This window comes from Prionailurus viverrinus, chromosome B4 (assembly GCF_022837055.1).
Source record: "Prionailurus viverrinus isolate Anna chromosome B4, UM_Priviv_1.0, whole genome shotgun sequence".
NCBI lineage: Eukaryota > Metazoa > Chordata > Mammalia > Carnivora > Felidae > Prionailurus > Prionailurus viverrinus.
The window spans coordinates 50,843,583-50,863,231 of record NC_062567.1 but is presented as its reverse complement, the minus strand read 5'-3'; the positions used below and the strand labels follow the sequence as shown (position 1 = coordinate 50,863,231).

Sequence of the window (19,649 nt, the reverse complement as noted above, 5' to 3'; positions counted from 1 at the left end):
AGATGATGATATATTCTATAAGTACACTCTCAAATCTAGTAGCAACTATGTGTGTTAAGGGAGCACTTCAAATGTGGCTTGTGTGACCAGGAAACTGAATTTATTTTATTTAATTTAGATATAAGTAGCTAGTGCCTACCTTATTGGGCAACATAACTTCAGGTTATCAGTCTGTAGCACGACTGAGGTAGAGCAGAGGAAAAATGGTCTTTTCCTACAAGTGTCACAAAATCTTACTTAACCATTTCTAAGGCTTTTACCGTTTATCTAACTCTTTTCAAGGGCTGAAATACCAAATCATTAGGCTGTTAGGAAACATAGGGGATAAGTAATTCTCTATTATTTCTATTTTCTTATATTATTCCTTTTTTCTCCTTCTCTTTTCTCTCCCTTTACTTTCCTGCTGTATCTCAGGATCAAGGATCAAGCACAAATGACAGAAACATTATAATCACTCATTATGTGGTAGCTATTGTAATAGGCCTTTCTAATTTTATTTTGTTAGAGTGTGTGAGTGGGGGAGAGGGGTACAGGGAGAGAGAGAATCTTAAGCAGGCTCCACGCTCAGTGTGGAGCCCACCATGGGGACGTGAGCTGAAATCAAGGGGGACGCTCAACCAACTGAGCTACCCAGGCTCCCCTAGACCTTTTCTGAGTTTTTCTAATTTTAAACAATGCTACAATGAATATCCTTTTATGTAAACATTTAGATATATCTATGATTTATTTCTATAGTGTATATCCTAGAATCAATATTACCAAATCACAGTATAAGCTTTTCAAAGCTCACTTTTCAAATTGCTTTCCAAAAAAGAATATCTCAAGAACAATGCCTACAAATATATTGCACCTCTGATGGATTATATCCATCAATCATATATTTCTTCAATCTTAGACAATTACAAAATGAAATCTTACTGTTTCATTTTTGCATTTATTTGATTACAGGCTACACTAATGCTAATTCATAAGACTTTATGACAGAGTCCTCTATTATATTTCATATGCTACAAATCTTCTTTACCTCAATTCTCTCTAGGTCACTTTGGCTCAAATTCAGAATAATATTTTTCATACTCAAATGGCAAAAATGTGTGTCCTCTTGAATAGCACCAGTATAACATTTGGTTTTCTGAAAGAGAAATCCTAATTAACCCTGTTTTCTGAAAGATTCTTAACACCTCAGAGCACAAATATTATTTTTTTCTGGAAATTATAACTTTCCTAGAGAATTCTCAAGTTGTTCTCTCTTACACAACATAACAAAGACTAGTCACAATCCCCAAAATTGTCTTTGGAGCAACAGAATTCTCCTGTCCTCAATGACTGCTAACCCCAGGCCTCCAGAAATTTCAGTCATGCCCTTACCTCCTGGGATTGCCTTGTTCCTTTATTCTCGGGCCTTTATAAGTGTGTTTTGTGTACCATGGACTTCCTCATGGCTTCAGATGTCCTCTTAGATACCTTGGCTATCTGTAGCTACCTAACAATTTTCATAAGACAACACATTGGTTAATTTAATCAACCACTCCAGAAGGTAGGACTAGAAAGAGCTGTTTAATTTTGGAGTAATGAAGGCCTAGGTAGACAAGAGCTGATAGTATGCCTGTAAATCAGAAACAAATACAATAATCCAAGTAAAAATTACCTGTGTGGTACTGAAGATTGTAAAATTCTCCAGCCAGTAGATGGAAGCAGAATCCTATCTGTAAAGATGAATACTATAAATAATTCACACATCTGAGTAGTCATTTAGCACTTTGCAGTAAAAGCAGCTTTCATTCTCCAGGGATCAGCTCTTTCTTGGGCAATATTTATGCAGTCACTAATCCCTATTCAAAGGAGATTAGGGCCTTTCACTAATTTAACCCATGCCTAGGATATGACATTTTTTCCACATAATTTCAAGTTAGGTGAAGTAAACATCTAAAGAGTAAAATATCATCTGAGGCTTTCAATGCTAAGAAGCTAATCGTGCTACATGTTTAAATGAATTCTGTTCTTGGCCCATCCTCTCAGAAAAAGAGTGCTACTTGGTTTAAGATCAGAAAGGCAGGATTAGACAAGGACGGGCAAATTCACAGAAGAAAAGGAGTAAGGGGAAGGGCATACATAATTTAGTAAAGGGAATAATGTGGCCTGTGAGTTCCATGAGTGAAAGGATATATCTGTGATGTTTGCTTCATAGGCTAACACAGTTCTGGGCACCTGGTAGATATCCATTAAATAGTTGTTGAATAAAACAGTGAATGGTTAAACAGAAGTTCAAATGGTGTCTCCATATGATTTGCTATCTCAGCAGGTCACTTGTAAAATTTATGTTATGTATAAAACAAAGTTGAAAGGTAGTGGAAAATGATGTGGGAGGCTGAATAATGTCCCCCAAACATATCCGTGTCCTCATCACTTGAACCTGTGAATGCTCATTTATGTGACAAAAGGGACTTTTCAAATATGATCAAGTTTAAGGAACTTAACATGGGGAGAGTATCCTGGATAATCTGGATTGGGCCTAAATGTAATGGAAAGTGTTAAGAGGGAGGTATAGGTAGGCTTGACTACACTCAGAGGGGAATGTGGTGTGGTGATAGAAGCAGACTGGAGCTACACATTTTGAACAGGGAGGAAGAGGCCACAAGCTAAGGAATACAAAAAGGCACTACAAGCTGAGAAAAGCAAGAAAATAGACTCTTTTCTCTGAGTCTCTGAAAGGAGTCAGCCTTGCCAATGCCCAACTTTAACCCAGTGAGATTGATTTCAGACTTACGACTTCAAGACTCAGAAGAGAATAAATTTGTGCTGTGGTAAGCCACTAAGTTTGTGGTACCTTGTATAGTACCAGTAGGAAAATAACATAGGTGGTGACTGCCTTCGTCAACCCTCCTCTCACTTCCTCTGCTGTCCTCCATATACCTACCTCTTACAGAAACTGTCAATAGTGAAATGTTCAAGTAACGGTCACTGAATGTTGTATATAAAAAATCTCTGGTGGGTGAGGTTTGTGATAAGTGTTGCTGTACTATATCCAGGATTCACAGCTCATAGGTGGGTTCCAGGTACCATTCAATGGGATTTCTATTGTTAGCAGCTACTCTAAACTCTCTCCACTTATATTATCATAGTAAATTACTATATTTTCTTATGGTCTTGGTGGCTAAGAGGATGAACCTCATATATTTCTAACTGCATGAACATAACTGACCAGTGGTCATGAAATTTGTTATTTCCTTCTTGGAGAATAAATATATTTGATATTCTGAACATAATCTAGTTTATCATGCTCCACTCTAGAAACCCTAGTTGTCTAGACCCTTGACCATAGTTCCAGTTAGCCGATTCTCTTCCAAGAAACTGAATCCGTTTCATTTGCTATTACCTCAGATTGAGATCTCACTCCATACTGGGCATGCCAGCTTGATCATAATGATATCATTCACTCAACCATAGATATTCTATTTTCCCACAGACTCTAGTTGCTATTCTGCCCATCCTTGTTCACTCTGGAGATAAAGTTTGATCAATCTCCTTGGATGAAGGAGAACTTACCATCTAGTGGGAATACAATATAAGAAAAAAAGCTAGAAACTGAAGCAGCACTTTATTTCAGAACCCAGAGCTTTAATAAGCATCCTGTGTACAGAAATCAAGTGCTTGAGCAACCTTGCCCCTACAAGTTGGAGGAATAGGAGGCACAGAGATAACAGGAAGGAGGAACCATTCAGGAGCAGGGGCACATTTGTGGGAACTAATGCCCCTGGCTACATGAAAAATTCCTAGGGACTATAGAGTGTTTTGGTGGAGCAAAGAATCAGGGAACCCCTGTCATGAGAGTGACTAGATTCCCAGAGGTGCAGTGAAGTGGACAGGAGAGTAGGTGACATTCATGTACAGCGATGGCACTTTGCCAGTTCCCAGGAAATCCATACTCAGATTTATAATGGCAAATCCACAGATTCACAATAAACACTCATCACAAGCAGAATTGCAATAAAGTAAATACTTTCAAAATGGCCAGGGTTCTGGCAGGGTTTTAAAAAAATATATGCATTTCTGAATAAGGCAAAACAGATGCACTCCTGAATACTTTTCTGTCTTGGAATTGGAATATTTCACTACTTCGGATTTTGCTTATGAAGGACGGAGCCTTAGGCATGAAATAAATCAATGCCTGAATTTTTAAAATATGGATTTAATCCACTCCAGACCTGGCCGAAAGTACTGTATAACCTAAGATTGAGTTCTACTGATGTTTGAGGATGAATGTTAGAAAATGAAATCTGTTAAAGAATCTTATGTGTAGATGCACCTGAATAACTTCAGTAATAAAGTCCAATTAATTGTAAATAATACCTCAATAAAGCCTTTTGGTAAAAATTCATCATATAAAACTTTGTGTATAAAGTTTGTAAGCTTCCAGCATGTGATGTCTATTTACCCATTTTTGTAGGGGCGATTTCTACACCTTCTACACCTCCAAATTTTTACTCAGTTATTCTATTTCTCTCAAATCTAGGATGTTTCATTCATTAATTCACTGGGTACTTCTATGCCAAGACCATTACAGTGGGGAAAAACTATTTCTTGACACACTGTGGGACTTGCAGGCAAGAAACAAATTAGCAAGAGGATACATATATTAAGGAGGAATAGTTAATTGCTATAAAGAGAAATAAGTAAGATTAGTGAAATAGAAACAGCACATACTATTTTAGATGGGGTTTTTAGGGAAGGCCTTCAAGAAGCTGACGTTTGAACAAAGAGAGAGTGAAGGATCAAGTCATAGGGGGCAAAATGTTCCAGATAAAGGGCTTAGGAAATGCAAAGATCCTGATATAGAGGCTGCTTGATATGTTGGAGGAACATGAGGAAGGCCGGAGTGGAGCATAGTGAGGGCGGGGAAGAGGAGAATAGGAAATGAGAGGTTACAGGTAACTGTGCTTAAAACATGTAAGGCCTGGGAATGCCATGGTAACATTAAATATACATATATGATGCCAAAAATTATATGTTGTATCAGTGTGAGTGCTTTATAAAGTTATCAGGGTTTCTCATACCAGTTTTTATCCAGATTAGTCTACTTTGAACTTCAAAGGCCTTGATTTTCAACTCAGGTTGGTCAATGACAGGTCTTAGTAGTAAGAGGGCACCCAGCTAGCACAGCAACCCACACACTGCTAGTAAGTAACTTGGTTTTGTGTCTATGAGAACTTTCATTTCAGTGGTCCTGATCCTCCTGCCTGTTGACTAATGACTTCTGAGTTCACCTCCAGTGCTGACACTGATTACTATGGTGGTAGGTACTCTGTGTTCATTAGTCAGCCCTACTATCATTGTGAGGTTCTTTGCATTGTATGAGCTACCAAATATAGAAATATTTTTTTTTACAAGTCAACCACTTTAGCCAGCCTAGAGATCTATACCAGAAAGAAAAAGGAAAAATAAAAACAACAACTAGGCAAACTAATTTTATTGTTTATATAGAGGCAAAAACTGTGGAACAGAGTTGAAAACTTGATTCTTTCAAAATCAAAATTGAATATCCTGGATATATGGTACCCTGTATCATATCACTATCTCTGCTGGTTGGGGGCTTTAAAACAATATCAACCACATATAGTGAGTGTCAAAAGCACTAGACTAGGCATCAGCAGATACGGGTTTAAGCTTCTACTCTGTCAAAACCTGACACTACAACCTTAGCAAGTCAGGTATATTTATATAATCCTTTTATGGGCTCAAATTTTTAATCTATAATGGAAAGAAACATTGATGTTTAAGATTATGTGGAGTAAAAAAATGCATATACTAACATGCATTATGGACTCCAAGGAAATATGCATTATGTATAAATGCCATATATATAAAGATTATAAATAAATGGTCTCTTAGGTCTCAACTAGATAGTTTTAGAAGCTGAATGTATCTAGAAGAAAACAATCATGAATCATGAATGTATCTAGAAGAAAAAAAATGAATATATCTAAGAGACTTTGAGAGGGAATCATATGAAGAAAGGCATGTGCTGCCAGAAATTAAAATGTATTTTTATACTTTATATATATAATTCTTATATTGTGTGATCCTGGACAGAAATAGGCATAATAATGAGATTAGAAAACCCAGACACTCATAATTTAATAATTTGCAAAGGCAGAGAATATAGATTATTAAACACATAGTATTTAGGACAAGTGGCTAACAATTTGTTGAAATAATTAGGTTCCTTACCTCAAAATACTACATCAAGGGGTACCTGCATGGCTCAGTTGGTAGAGTATGCAACTCTTGATCTTAGCATTGTGAGTTTGAGCCCCACATTGGGTGTACTTTAAAAAATCTTTGTAAACACTACTACATCAAAATAAATCCAGATACATTAAATATTTTTAGAAACTAAATCATAAAACACAGATAAATGCAGGTAATCATATCATCATAAGGTAAGAAAATTATTTTAAGCACATTTACAAATTTAGATTCTATATAGGAGTATATGATTATAGAATTTAAAAATATATTTAAGTCAAAATTCACATTAAACAAAATTTATTTTTTTAATATTTATTTTTGAAACAGAGAGAGAAAAACAGAGTGGAAACTGGGGAGGGGCAGAGTGAGAGGGAGACACAGAATCCAAAGCAGGCTCCAGGCTCTGAGCTGTCAGCACAGAGCCCAGTACAAGGCTTGAACCCACAAACCACAAGACCATGACCTGAGCCCCGAAGTTGGACGCTTAACTGACTGAGCCACCCAGGCGCCCCGATATGTAAGTTTTAATACACTAGCAAAAGTGAAAATCAAAACAGTGAAATGCCATTTTTAATTTGTATATTTGATAAATTGGTGAAGTTTGAGGACAGCTAATCTTTCAAAAGCTGTTTGTGAGGTTCTATTGTCTTTCCCTTTTGGAATGCCACTGGTTAGTATATTTGAAACATTCTATCTCTAGGAATGTATTTTAAAGAAATAAATATAAAGCAAAAGGATGCATGCATGAAATTTTCCTTGTGGATTTGTTTATATACCAAACAGAAGACACATAAAAATAATTTATTAATAATTTATATCTTAGATCTTTGATAACATTAGTAAAACAAACTTGGAATTGTGAAAAGAGGAAATAGAAAATAAAAACAAATTTTTAGTTTAATTTTTAAAATTAAACTGCAATTCTATTGAGGTAAAATTGACATACAAAATTGTAAGATATCTAAAGTGTACACAGTTGTGATTTGATATACATATGTGTTGTGAAAGAATCCCCCATATAGTCAATTAACCCATCCATAACCTCACTTTTTTGGTGTGTGAGAACATTTAAGTTCTACTCTTTTAGCAGTTTTAGTTATACAATACAGTGTCATCAACTACAGTCACCATGTTTAATAGTAGATCCACAGATCTCATTCCTCTTATATCTGAAAGTCAATACACTTTTACCAACCTCTCCCTATCTCTCCCACCCTCTAGCCCCTGATAGCCATTCTTCTACTCTCTGATTCTAAGAATTTAATCTTTTTTTTTTTTTATAGATTTCACAGGTAAGTGATACCATGTAGTATTTGTCTTTCTCTAGCTGACTTATTTCACTTAGCACAGTGCCCTCAAAGTCCATCCATGTTGTCACAAACGGCAGGATTTCCTTCTTTCTCATGGCTGAATTACATTCCATTGTATATATATCCACCACATCTTCTTTACCCATTTATCCACTGATGGACACTTGGGTTGTTTCCAAATCTTGTCTGTATGAATAATGCTGCAGTGAACATGGAAGTGCATATGTCTCTTCAATATCCTGTTTTCTTTTCCTTTGGATAGAAGTGTAATTGCTGGATCATATGGTAGTTCTATTTTTATATTTTTGGGGAAATTCCATACTGTTTTCTATCATGGCTGCACAAATTTATATTCTCACCAATAGTTCACAAGGACTTCCTTTTCTCCACATTTCTGTCAACCACCTATTATCTCTTGTCTTTTTGATAATAGCCACTTAAACAAGTGTGAAGTGATATCTTATTGTGGTTTTGATTTTCATTTCCATGATGATTAGTGATACTGAACATTTTTTCCTTTACTTGTTGGCTATCTGCATGTCTTCTCTGGAAAATGTCTACTTTGTTCTTCTGTCCATTTTTAAATTGGATTAATTTGTTGCTATTGAGTTGTAGGAGTTCTTTATATAGTTTGACTATTAACCCTTTATCAGCTATGTGATTTACAAATACTTTCACTCATTTTGTAGGTTGCCTTTTCATTCTGTTGTGGGTTTCCTTTGCTGCGAAGAAGTTTTTTTTTTTTTTTAATTTGATGTCATCCCACTTGTTTATTTTTGCTTTAGTTGCTTTTGCTTTTGGTGTCAAATCCAAAAAAATCGCTGCCAATATTAATGTCAGGGAGCTTACCTCCTATGCTTTCTTCTAGGAGTTTTATGGCTTGTTCTTACATTCAAGTCTTTTAAATTTAACATTTTAAATGTTTAATCTTACACAAAGGGAGTCAATAGACAGCATTTATTATTTGATTCTTTTGCATTTTTCAGAAGAGAAAAATAGTATTAACGTATATTTTTATAATTTTTAGACAACCAATTGCAAAATATTTTTCAAATTGCTAAAGAAGTGGCTATGATTTCCATACTGTTAGTAAAAACTAAAAGCAAAAATATAGCACATATACATATGGAAGAATATAGGAAGATACCAGGAAAAGTAAAACCAAATGCAATACATAATATAAAAGAGGAAAACCAAACATCAGGTATGACAATTAAATATATTTGCTAATAGACAAAATTTTAGATAAGGTAAAATTTTAGAAAATTTAATTTTATACTGTTAATAAATTTCTAACCTTAAACAGAACACAGAAAATTGAAAAAAATAAAGGCAGGAACAGAGATACATCATGTAAACATAATCAATGAAGACAGAAGTAGCAATATTTTTATTAAAATAAAATTCAAAAAATTAACTATAAATATTAATATGACATATTAATATATATTACACATATTTTTTTAGAAAATCAAATCTATACTTCATAAAGACATGATAGCTATAAAACACATTAAGTTCTACAAGTAAAAATTTTTGAAAAAATGGAATTAATTCATAAAACTTTTTCAATTATATTGAAAGATTTTAATATATGATTACTCTCAAGCTTTAAAAAACAGGAAAGAAAATAATATCAAAAGATGGGAGGTGCATAATTAATTGGTTTGATATGTTACATATATATTTATTATTGTCCTTTATCATTAATAAACATCCTTTATTTTCAAAACCAGAACTTATTAATATTCATAAATTAACTTCTTTGGTTTAAACCTTTTATAAATTTCCAAAAGGATAAAATGAATAGGCTACATTCCCTAATTGTAAATGTGATTAATCTGAAAACTAAAAGGCAAATTTAAATTAAAATTTCCAAACAGAGAAATTTTAAATCATTCTCCTTTTAGAGCAAATAGGAATTTTAAATCAAATTGAAAATCAAGAATGTATTTATAAACAATTACAAAAACATCATTGGTACTACATCAGGGCAAACCTTTTAATTATACACAAATTTTTACTGTAAGAGATATTGTTTACTATGGTAAATGATATAAGCTTACAAATCAAGAATTTAGGTAAAGATTTTTTTAAAGCATGCCTAAAGAAAGCAGAAGTAAAGTAAAAAACAAAAATTAATCAATTAGGTAGCAGAGAAACAGAATCCAAAAGCCATTTCTTTGAAAATTTCAAGAAAATAATTCCCTGTTAAGCAAAATTCAGAAAAAAGCCAAACTCGGTCATAAAATTAGGAATGAGAAAAGAGTGTAATAGCAAGTTGAGGCTTATGTGCTCTAATTTTATGAAATTAAAAAATCTGGGGGTGCCTGGGTGGCTCAGTCAGTTAAGCGACCGACTCTTGATTTTAGCTGGGTCATGATCTTACCCACTCCAGCCCTACATCCAACTCTGCACTGACAGCATGGAGCCTGCCTTGGATCCTCAGTCTCCCCCTCTCTCTGTTGCTTCCCTGCATCCTCTCTGTCTCAAAAATAAATAAGCAGTTAAGAAAAATTTAGAATTTCCTAGAAAACATATAATTTGTTGAATCAGGAAGCAGATTTCAAAAAAAAAAGCTACAATAACCAATCAAAAACTTTAAAAAATATTTTTAAGTATTTAAAAATATTTAAATTTAAAAATATTATTTCTTTAAAAAGCTAGAAGCACTCTTTCAAATGTAAAAGAAACAGATATTTCCAATGTTATAAAATCTGTTCCAGAACCTTAAAAACTAAATAGTTTACCAGTTAACTTTACAAAACTACATAAGCCTGATACCAGAAGCCGACATATACGATAGAAAAAAAAAATTAAAAGGAGGAGGATAAAATTGTATTTTTAATACATTGCATTGAAGAAAACTAGTTAAGCCCAAGACTTGTTAACAAAAAGTTGATTTAATGCCAAATGAGTTTGAGTTACACATCCTCTTGAAGAGATCAGCAATGTACATCATCACATCTTAAAGGTTCTGCACTTGTGTGAGAATTATCATTAACGGCAAATTCTAAAATTTTTCAAACATATAACATTTTTTTACATCTTCATTATTAACACTGAAATACGTTAATGTACCTCTAATGCTTGATCATAGTTGGTCCTCAATAAATATGTTATTCTTTTTCTCTCTTTTTTCCTAATTGTGAGATTTTGTGTCTTCAACAGTAGATGGCATTGAGCTTAATCATAACCATTCAGGCTTTTCCTGATGGAATGGTTACAGAGCTGATTAAACATGTTGTCAAGTTAAAATAAAAATACAGGGAACAGAAAGGAGATAAAGAGAGTTTGGAGACATCGAGGGAAGGGAGGAAGCTCCAAGGTCTTCATTGCACAAAGTGGGGAAACATGATATGATTTATGTTTATTGAACAAGAAATGGAGGTATTGATGTGACATTCAAGGAACTCAGAATAGTGACCTCACTAGTACTAATTACAAGGAATGAGAGACATAACTCCTAATCTATCAGACAGTCAATAGACATTGCCCAAAGTTGGTAAGTCAAGAAAGTGGCACAAACATATTATTTAAAGATGTGGAAGTGACTATTTTGAAAAACCAACAACCCAAACTAATTAGAAGTAATTGCCTTTGAGGAACAAAAGTGAAGTTGGGGTGGAGGACTGTTACTTTTCATTTTAAATCCTTCTGTATTATTTGATTTTTTTAAAAATGATGTGCCTGTTTTGGTATGTTAAAGCTTTTCTAATGTAAATGTGTAGATGTACAAATTTCATTTTTAGCAGAGTTAGTGGAAGATGACAATTTAGGATATAGATTAATACAGGCATAATGTGACTGTTCAAAACTACTAAAACTCAATTTCAATCTTGGCTCAACCAACTACTAGGACTTGATGATTTTAAATAAGTCACTAAAACTCACTAAACCTCAGTTTTTTCCTCTAAAAATATCAGTAATTATAACTACCACATAATGTTATTTTGATATTTGAAATTGAGATAATGTGTCTAAAGCACACAGCACACATATGGAGAGTGCTTAATATTATTATAGTTAATAGTTATAAAGTAACGTAATAGTTGTTTTTAAAATTATTCTCGATTATATGCTGTAGTCAATGTATTTTTTCAATCTCCCTTTAGGTATGAGCATATAAATATGTAATATGTAAGTGGAGATTTCTTAAATGCTAATTGTCACAAAAATTCTTCTAGTTTTTAAGAATTTCAGAACATTTTTATTACCTGCTTTAGAGGCATCATGATATATTGGAGGAACCCGGGATTAATTTGTCCCCCTCCACCTTGGGTAAGTCATTTAATCCAATTTAAGTCACTCCATTTATAAAATGGCATAGCTGGAGATTAACCTGTCTGAAAATTATAGAGAATCAGATGTTCATTTGAGGTGCTGGCCACTTCTAAAGGCTGGAGAATAAGAGAATAAAGTGACCCATTGAATATGGAGCAACTGTGAGATTCCCACATGTCAGTCAAGGCTTGACCTCCAATGTCTGGCCCTAGGACTGAGGGAATTTATTTGACCTCTGAAATGAAGTTTGGTTTGTTAGAAAAAAAAATTAATCATGTGCTTTTTGAGGCATAAAAAGCCTGCTTATTTCTGTCAGATGAATTTACTCATCTAAAATAATCAGGGTTTCTCTTTGCAAATTCAATTCCCACTAAATCATACTAAATCATATGCCATATTTTTGAGTTTCATATACAGAATTCCACTTGTTGAATTAATGGCTATGCATAAAAATATGGTTCCTTTTCACTGACAGTACATTAACAAAAAAAGATCATTCAATCAACTTTCATGCCAATATTCATTTTTCAAGTTACTCAAGAGTAAATTGGATAAGATTCTGTTTACAGATTTACTTGCAAAAAAATTATTTTTCATGATATTGCTACAAATGTTTAAAAAATAAAGAGGATGTGGGAGACAGGATGAAGAGCTTGAACTTTAATTATATCTCTACAGAGCAAATTCTTGACAAGTATACTCCCTCACCAACTTGGTAAATATTTATTGTGGGTAAGATTGATACTGAGATGACAAAAAAGAATTCCTGCTCTCACATTAGCACAGCAGCAGCAGGTCTGATGTAGGTATGCTTGAAACAAAAAACGTCTATTTTCATTTTCAAAAATAGTAAAATATGAGAAAATCTTGCATCACTAATTCAAATAAAATGACAAAATGAATATACACCTAAAGGAAATTTTCTCTTCTCTCCATCCTAAACTTTCCACCTTTTTTTTTTCTATTCATACTTACAGGATTGGTATGTAATGGAAAAATGAAAAGACAGCAAACTATTTTGTTTGTACTATATTATCCTTCCATTGTTGAAGACTATTACCTTTTTGAGCTAGACCTTCTTGTTGGACATAGGCTCCAAGAAACTCCTCAAAAAACTTATTTTTGGGAGTTTCCTGATTGCACATTCTGTTTGTTGTATAGGCTGCTAATAATTGCAGTACAATTTCGAGATTCCACTGGGGCGGTCTCTACCTTAATTCTGCTTTTCTTGTGAGGCCCAAGCCCCTCTCATGCAGCTGTGGTGGAGATAGAAAAATATAGTACATAATAGAGCTGATGATTAAAGATGGTGGACCGCTGAGCCTACTATATCTTCTCAGAGGAGCACCAGGAAGCCCGCAAAGAGGAAAGGGCTGCCCTGACTTATTCAGTTGTCCAGAAACAGAGAGCTATCTGGCAGGCCGCAGCAGTGTCAGCAGCCTGCCCAGAAACTATTAGGCCCTGTGATGAGTGCCAGTTAGAGCACCCAAGAACCACACCATCACTCAACCCCTCAGTCTGCATTCCTGTTATAACACCTACGGCTACTGTACTTTCAGAAATTCAACTTTCAAATATGTTTTAGGATCACGTCACGTGCATACATGTGGAACAGCTTACATTCAAATTGGGACAGTATTGTATTACCAATATTTTTAATCCACTAAATTTATAGAAGGACAATAAAGCATGTTAATATTAATTTTATTACTTTACCACCATGGTCACTTTAAGCATCACACACAATGCACATATAATGAATGGTAGAATAGGTAATAATTCAAAATTCTAATCCCCCAAGATTATTTGACACTATACATTTCTGTATCAATTACTGTATTCCAAAAAAAAAAAAAAAAAAGGAAGAGCTTAAAAATATCTTTCTCTACATGTTCTGACTCTATCCTAGCATCTGCATTAAGGTCATATTTAAAGGAGGCCAAGATATAATTTAATTTTTTAACAGTATTCTCTCCCCCTTGACAAGTATCTCAGTTTAGAAATTATACACAGCCATTAGACTATTAGGACACTTGTTCTACTAGAAATACAGCTACTATATCAATGGGCACAAGGCAAAATTTAGCAGGACAAGTAAATAATATAAGTAATTTATATAAATAATATAATGAATTAAAAGGTTTAGATGAACTTTATTATCTACATTGTCTGTTATATGTTTAATTATATTTGTTATCAGATACGTCATCTAATACCTAGGGTCAAAATCCAAGACATCCTTTGAAAGGAGAAAAAAAATTACACTTTAAAACCCTTTAGATTGAAATCTATTTGCAGAATTTCCAGAAATTAGAAAACATGGCTTCAAGTCGTAATCTTTCTAAAGCTGTGTTTCCTTGCCTGGCCAGTAGTTGGGTTGTAGCAAATGATCACCTGTAGTACAGTTTTCCTTCCTGATTGTTGTAGACACCATTGTTCCTTCTCTCTTGGTTCTGAAGCTTCTATGTTTTGAAACACAATTTTTCTTTAAAGTGAAAAGTACTGCAATACTTAGGAAAATAGACACTGTGCCCAGCATCACAGTTAGTCCCAGATATATGTGTCTAAAAGAAGAGAGACGCTCAATCATAATTATTGCAACTATCCAACTTTAAAGTGTGAAAGGAAGGCAACGTTAATCAATAAATATCATGTGAATAAAACCGATCTACCAATGAAACCATCATGAGGATGATTTTCCTTAAGAATGCAAATTCAGTGGCTATAAAAGAGCTTTCTGTGAACACTGGGCAGACTACTGAAGACAGTTTACTAATATAAAGCCATCTCTTAGTGATGCCATAATGTTAGTTACTACTAATTACATAATCAGTTCCATCCTCTCTGTAAATTATTCCCTTAAACGAGGTGACCATATGCCTATTTGTCCAGAACAGTCCTAGCTTATGCTGGTGTTATCCCAATGTACTTTTTAATAGTGCCCCTTTCACTCTCAAAAGTGTCCAGGTTGAATAATAAATTATGTGGTTACCCTACCCTTGAAACTTGCCCAGATGCACTTCTACAAAAAAAAAAAAAAAAAAGGAGCAATGTTAGGGGAGAATCAGAGCTCTTAGTAGAGCAGAATGAGGTTTGATTCATTTTCTTCAATAAGAAGACTTTAGTTCTTCATTCTATCATAAAACAGGACAGGTTAAGTGATTTATTCTGGTCACCTTGTACACATACTCAGTCTCTGACTGAAATACATTGTCTTTACATTAAAGTGTGCAGCCTTAGCAAATGTGAGCAAAGCACAAATTCTACTCACAGATCAAGTCCCTTTCAAACCAAAATAAATTTCTCACATAACATCAAAGCCTATTAAATCAAACAAACTTATTTAAGATGGTTGGCTCAATTCACATCCAACTTCCAACTTACACAGTTCAGTACCAAGTTTATTTCTCCAGAAAATGCTCAGATTGTAAATCTAAAAAAAAAAAAAATCCTTCCTGCTTTTAAGCCATTGAAGCATTGCTTTAAGCAATAAGGGGACTAAGTGTTGGATGAACTGAAATGAATGATACCATAGTGAAAAAGCCATGCCCCTCAGCTCCATACACCCTCATACACACAGAAAAAACCTTTTACTTTTATGCATCTCAAGTACTGGAATAATTGAACATCAGTTTGGCAATAAAAGCTAGACAGATTTAGAGCCAAATCCAACTCTTGCCCAGGGGGATTATATCTGACGTAAATGGGACAGTTTGGCTCAGTTTAAAAAAGAATGGAATTGAACCCAAAATGTGACCTAAATTTAAATGCTTCTGAGATCCAGAGAATTACCCACTTGTGCGCATAAAGTTGCCAAATTCTATTGTATTCTGGAATCTTTTGTGAATTTTTAAAAAAATGATTACTCATTTAAGATGGGAGTCGAGATTAGGAATGGGGACAAACACAGGTCTAGCCAAGTGAATAATAAAATTATTCTATAAAATAGAACACACCTCTTAGTTACATTACCATTCCGCAGTGAAACTACATAAGGAATGTTTACTGCCAATTTCATTGTGCAAAGTAGCAGTGAGATGCAGGAATGAGGATGATACAGTACCTGAAAGCATTTGAATCATATAATCTGCAGGATCCTCTACTTCCACATCTTTTAAATCCCCATTTGAGGCATGAAGTGTCAATCAAAATTCCAAAGTACACAGGAGCTGGGATTCCTGCTGTGTGGAAAACAAATAATTGCTTCTAAAAATATACACACATCTTTGTAATGAATGAGTCTCTGGAACCAATTACTTTCAAACTAAAAAAAAAAATACTGCTTTGGAGGTAATAGGGTACCTATAGGAGACCGGGATATGCCACCTCATCATCTTCCTCTGGCATAAAGGTTATTTTGAGAAACAGAAGGCACAGGAGAAGCCCTGAAGATAGAATGCGTTTCCTTTTGTAAGGGAAATTTACATTTATAAGAGAAATCTCCATTTATAAGAGGGTCCCCCTCTCTGTACCAAGGAGAGAAGGATGATTCTTAATTCCAAGAGGCTTTTAGCAAAGGAGAAGGCGTACAGCTAAATCTCCATAACAGGGGCGCCTGGGTGGCTTGGTCGGTTAAGCGTCCGACTTCGGCTCAGGTCATGATCTCACGGTCCGTGAGTTCGAGCCCCGCGTCGGGCTCTGTGCTGACAGGTCAGAGCCTAGAGCCTGTTTCAGATTCTGTGTCTCCCTCTCTCTCTGCCCCTCCCCTGTTCATGCTCTGTCTCTCTCTGTCTCAAAAATAAATAAATGTTGAAAAAAAAATTAAAATAAATAAATAAATAAATAAATAAATAAATAAATAAATAAATCTCCATAACAAACCTAACCCCTGTGTACCTTACTTTTCCTGGTCAACTTCCCATTACTTAAGAATGGGTTTTAGAGAGGCAAGATGGCGGCTTAGGAGGACGCTGGGCTCACCGCATGTCCTGCTGATCACTTAGATTCCATCTACACCTGCCTAAATAACCCAGAAAACCGCCAGAGGATTAGCAGAACGGAGTCGCCGGAGCCAAACGCAGACGAGAGGCCCACGGAAGAGGGTAGGAAGGGCGGCGAGGCTGTGCGCGCTCCACGGACTGGCGGGAGGGAGCCGGGGCGGAGGGCCGGCTCACCGGCCAAGCAGAGCCCCCGAGTCTGGCTTGCAAAAGCGGAGGGGCCTGACGGACTGTGTTCCACCAACAAGCGCGACTTAGCGTCTGGGAGGTCATAAGTTAACAGCTCTGCTCGGAAAGCGGGAAGGCTGGAGGACAAAGGGAGGGAGAGCTGATGAGCCCCCTGACAACAGAGCTCAGTTTGGTGGGGAACAAAGGCGCTCGCCAGCGCCATCTCCCCCGCCCATCCCCCAGCCAAAATCCCAAAGAGAACCAGTTCCTGCCAGGGAACATGCTCGCTCCGCGCAAACACCCAACTCTGTGCTTCTGCGGAGCCAAACCTCCGGCAGCGGATCTGACTCCCTCCCGCTGCCACAGGGCCCCTCCTGAAGTGGATCACCTAAGGAGAAGTGATCTAAGCCTGCCCCTCCTGCCCCCGTGCACCTTGCCTACCCACCCCAGCTAATACGCCAGATCCCCAGCATCACAAGCCTGGCAGGGTGCAAGTAGCCCAGACGAGCCACACCACCCCACAGTGAATCCCGCCCCTAGGAGAGGGGAAGAGAAGGCACACACCAGTCTGACTGTGGCCCCAGCGGTGGGCTGGGGACAGACATCAGGTCTGACTGCGGCCCCGCCCACCAACTCCAGTTATACACCACAGCACAGGGGAAGTGCCCTGCAGGTCCTCACCACGCCAGGGACTATCCAAAATGACCAAGCGGAAGAATTCCCCTCAGAAGAATCTCCAGGAAATAACAACAGCTAACGAGCTGATCAAAAAGGATTTAAATAATATAACAGAAAGTGAATTTAGAATAATAGTCATAAAATTAATCACTGGGCTTGCAAACAGTATACAGGACAGCAGAGAATCTCTTGCTACAGAGATCAAGGGACTAAGGAACAGTCACGAGGAGCTGAAAAACGCTTTAAACGAAATGCATAACAAAATGGAAACCACCACAGCTCGGCTTGAAGAGGCAGAGGAGAGAATAGGTGAACTAGAAGATAAAGTTATGGAAAAAGAGGAAGCTGAGAAAAAGAGAGATAAAAAAATCCAGGAGTATGAAGGGAAAATTAGAGAACTAAGTGATACACTAAAAAGAAATAATATACGCATAATTGGTATCCCAGAGGAGGAAGAGAGAGGGAAAGGTGCTGAAGGGGGTACTTGAAGAAATAATAGCTGAGAACTTCCCTGAACTGGGGAAGGAAAAAGGCATTGAAATCCAAGAGGCACAGAGAACTCCCTTCAGACGTCACTTGAATCGATCTTCTGCACGACATATCATAGTGAAACTGGCAAAATACAAGGATAAAGAGAAGATTCTGAAAGCAGCAAGGAGTAAACGTGCCCTCACATATAAAGGGAGACCTATAAGACTCGTGACTGATCTCTCTTTTGAAACTTGGCAGGCCAGAAAGAATTGGCACGAGATTTTCAGGGTGCTAGACAGAAAAAATATGCAGCCAAGAATCCTTTATCCAGCAAGTCTGTCATTTAGAATAGAAGGAGAGATAAAGGTCTTCCCAAACAAACAAAAACTGAAGGAATTTGTCATCACTAAACCAGCCCTACAAGAGATCCTAAGGGCGACCCTGTGAGACAAAGTCCCAGAGACATCACTACAAGCATCAAACATACAGACATCACAATGACTCTAAACCCGTATCTTTCTATAATAACACTGAATGTAAATGGATTAAATGCGCCAACCAAAAGACATAGGGTATCAGAATGGATAAAAAAACAAGACCCATCTATTTGCTGTCTACAAGAGACTCATTTTAGACCTGAGGACACCTTTAGATTGAGAGTGAGGGGATGGAGAACTATTTATCATGCGACTGGAAGCCAAAAGAAAGCTGGAGTAGCCATACTTATATCAGACAAACTAGACTTTAAATTAAAGGCTGTAACAAGAGATGAAGAAGGACATTATATAATAGTTACAGGGTCTATCCATCAGGAAGAGCTAACAATTATAAATGTCTATGCGCCGAATACCAGAGCCCCCAAATATATAAAACAATTACTCATAAACATAAGCAACCTTATTGAGAAGAATGTGGTAATTGCAGGGGACTTTAACACCCCACTTACAGAAATGGATAGATCATCTAGACACACGGTCAATAAAGAAACAAGGGCCCTGAATGAGACATTGGATCAGATGGACTTGACAGATATATTTAGAACTCTGCATCCCAAAGCAACAGAATATACTTTCTTCTTGAGTGCACATGGAACATTCTCCAAGATAGATCATATACTGGGTCACAAAACAGCCCTTCATAAGTTTACAAGAATTGAAATTATACCATGCTTACTTTCAGACCACAATGCTATGAAGCTTGAAATCAACCACAGAAAAAAGTCTGGAAAACCTCCAAAAGCATGGAGGTTAAAGAACACCCTACTAACGAATGAGTGGGTCAACCAGGCAATTAGAGAAGAAATTAAAAAATTTATGGAAACAAACGAAAATGAAAATACAACAATCCAAATGCTTTGGGACACAGCAAAGGCAGTCCTGAGAGGAAAATACATTGCAATCCAGGCCTATCTCAAGAAACAAGAAAAATCCCAAATACAAAATCTAACAGCACACCTAAAGGAACTAGAAGCAGAACAGCAAAGGCAGCCTAAACCCAGCAGAAGAAGAGAAATAATAAATATCAGAGCAGAAATAAACAATATAGAATCTAA

The 19,649-nt window shown here is 36.1% G+C and overlaps 1 protein-coding gene across 5 annotated transcripts in view; it reads right to left on the bottom strand.

The window, feature by feature from the left end:
• Positions 1 to 1,657: 1,657 nt before the first annotated feature.
• Positions 1,658 to 19,649, bottom strand: part of SLCO1C1 (solute carrier organic anion transporter family member 1C1) — a 75,411-nt gene continuing 57,419 nt past the window's right edge. For 3 of the 5 annotated variants that reach the window (XM_047866452.1, XM_047866453.1, XM_047866457.1), the window contains 2 exons: positions 15,907 to 16,024; positions 10,342 to 14,407 (listed from right to left, as the gene is read on the bottom strand). In XM_047866452.1, the coding sequence (XP_047722408.1) occupies positions 14,185 to 14,407; positions 15,907 to 16,024 (341 nt within the window). In that variant the 3' untranslated portion in view covers positions 10,342 to 14,184. Of the gene's footprint in view, positions 1,707 to 10,341; positions 14,408 to 15,906; positions 16,025 to 19,649 lie in introns of those variants that run through there. The other 2 variants (XM_047866456.1, XM_047866455.1) reach the window with 2 other exon arrangements.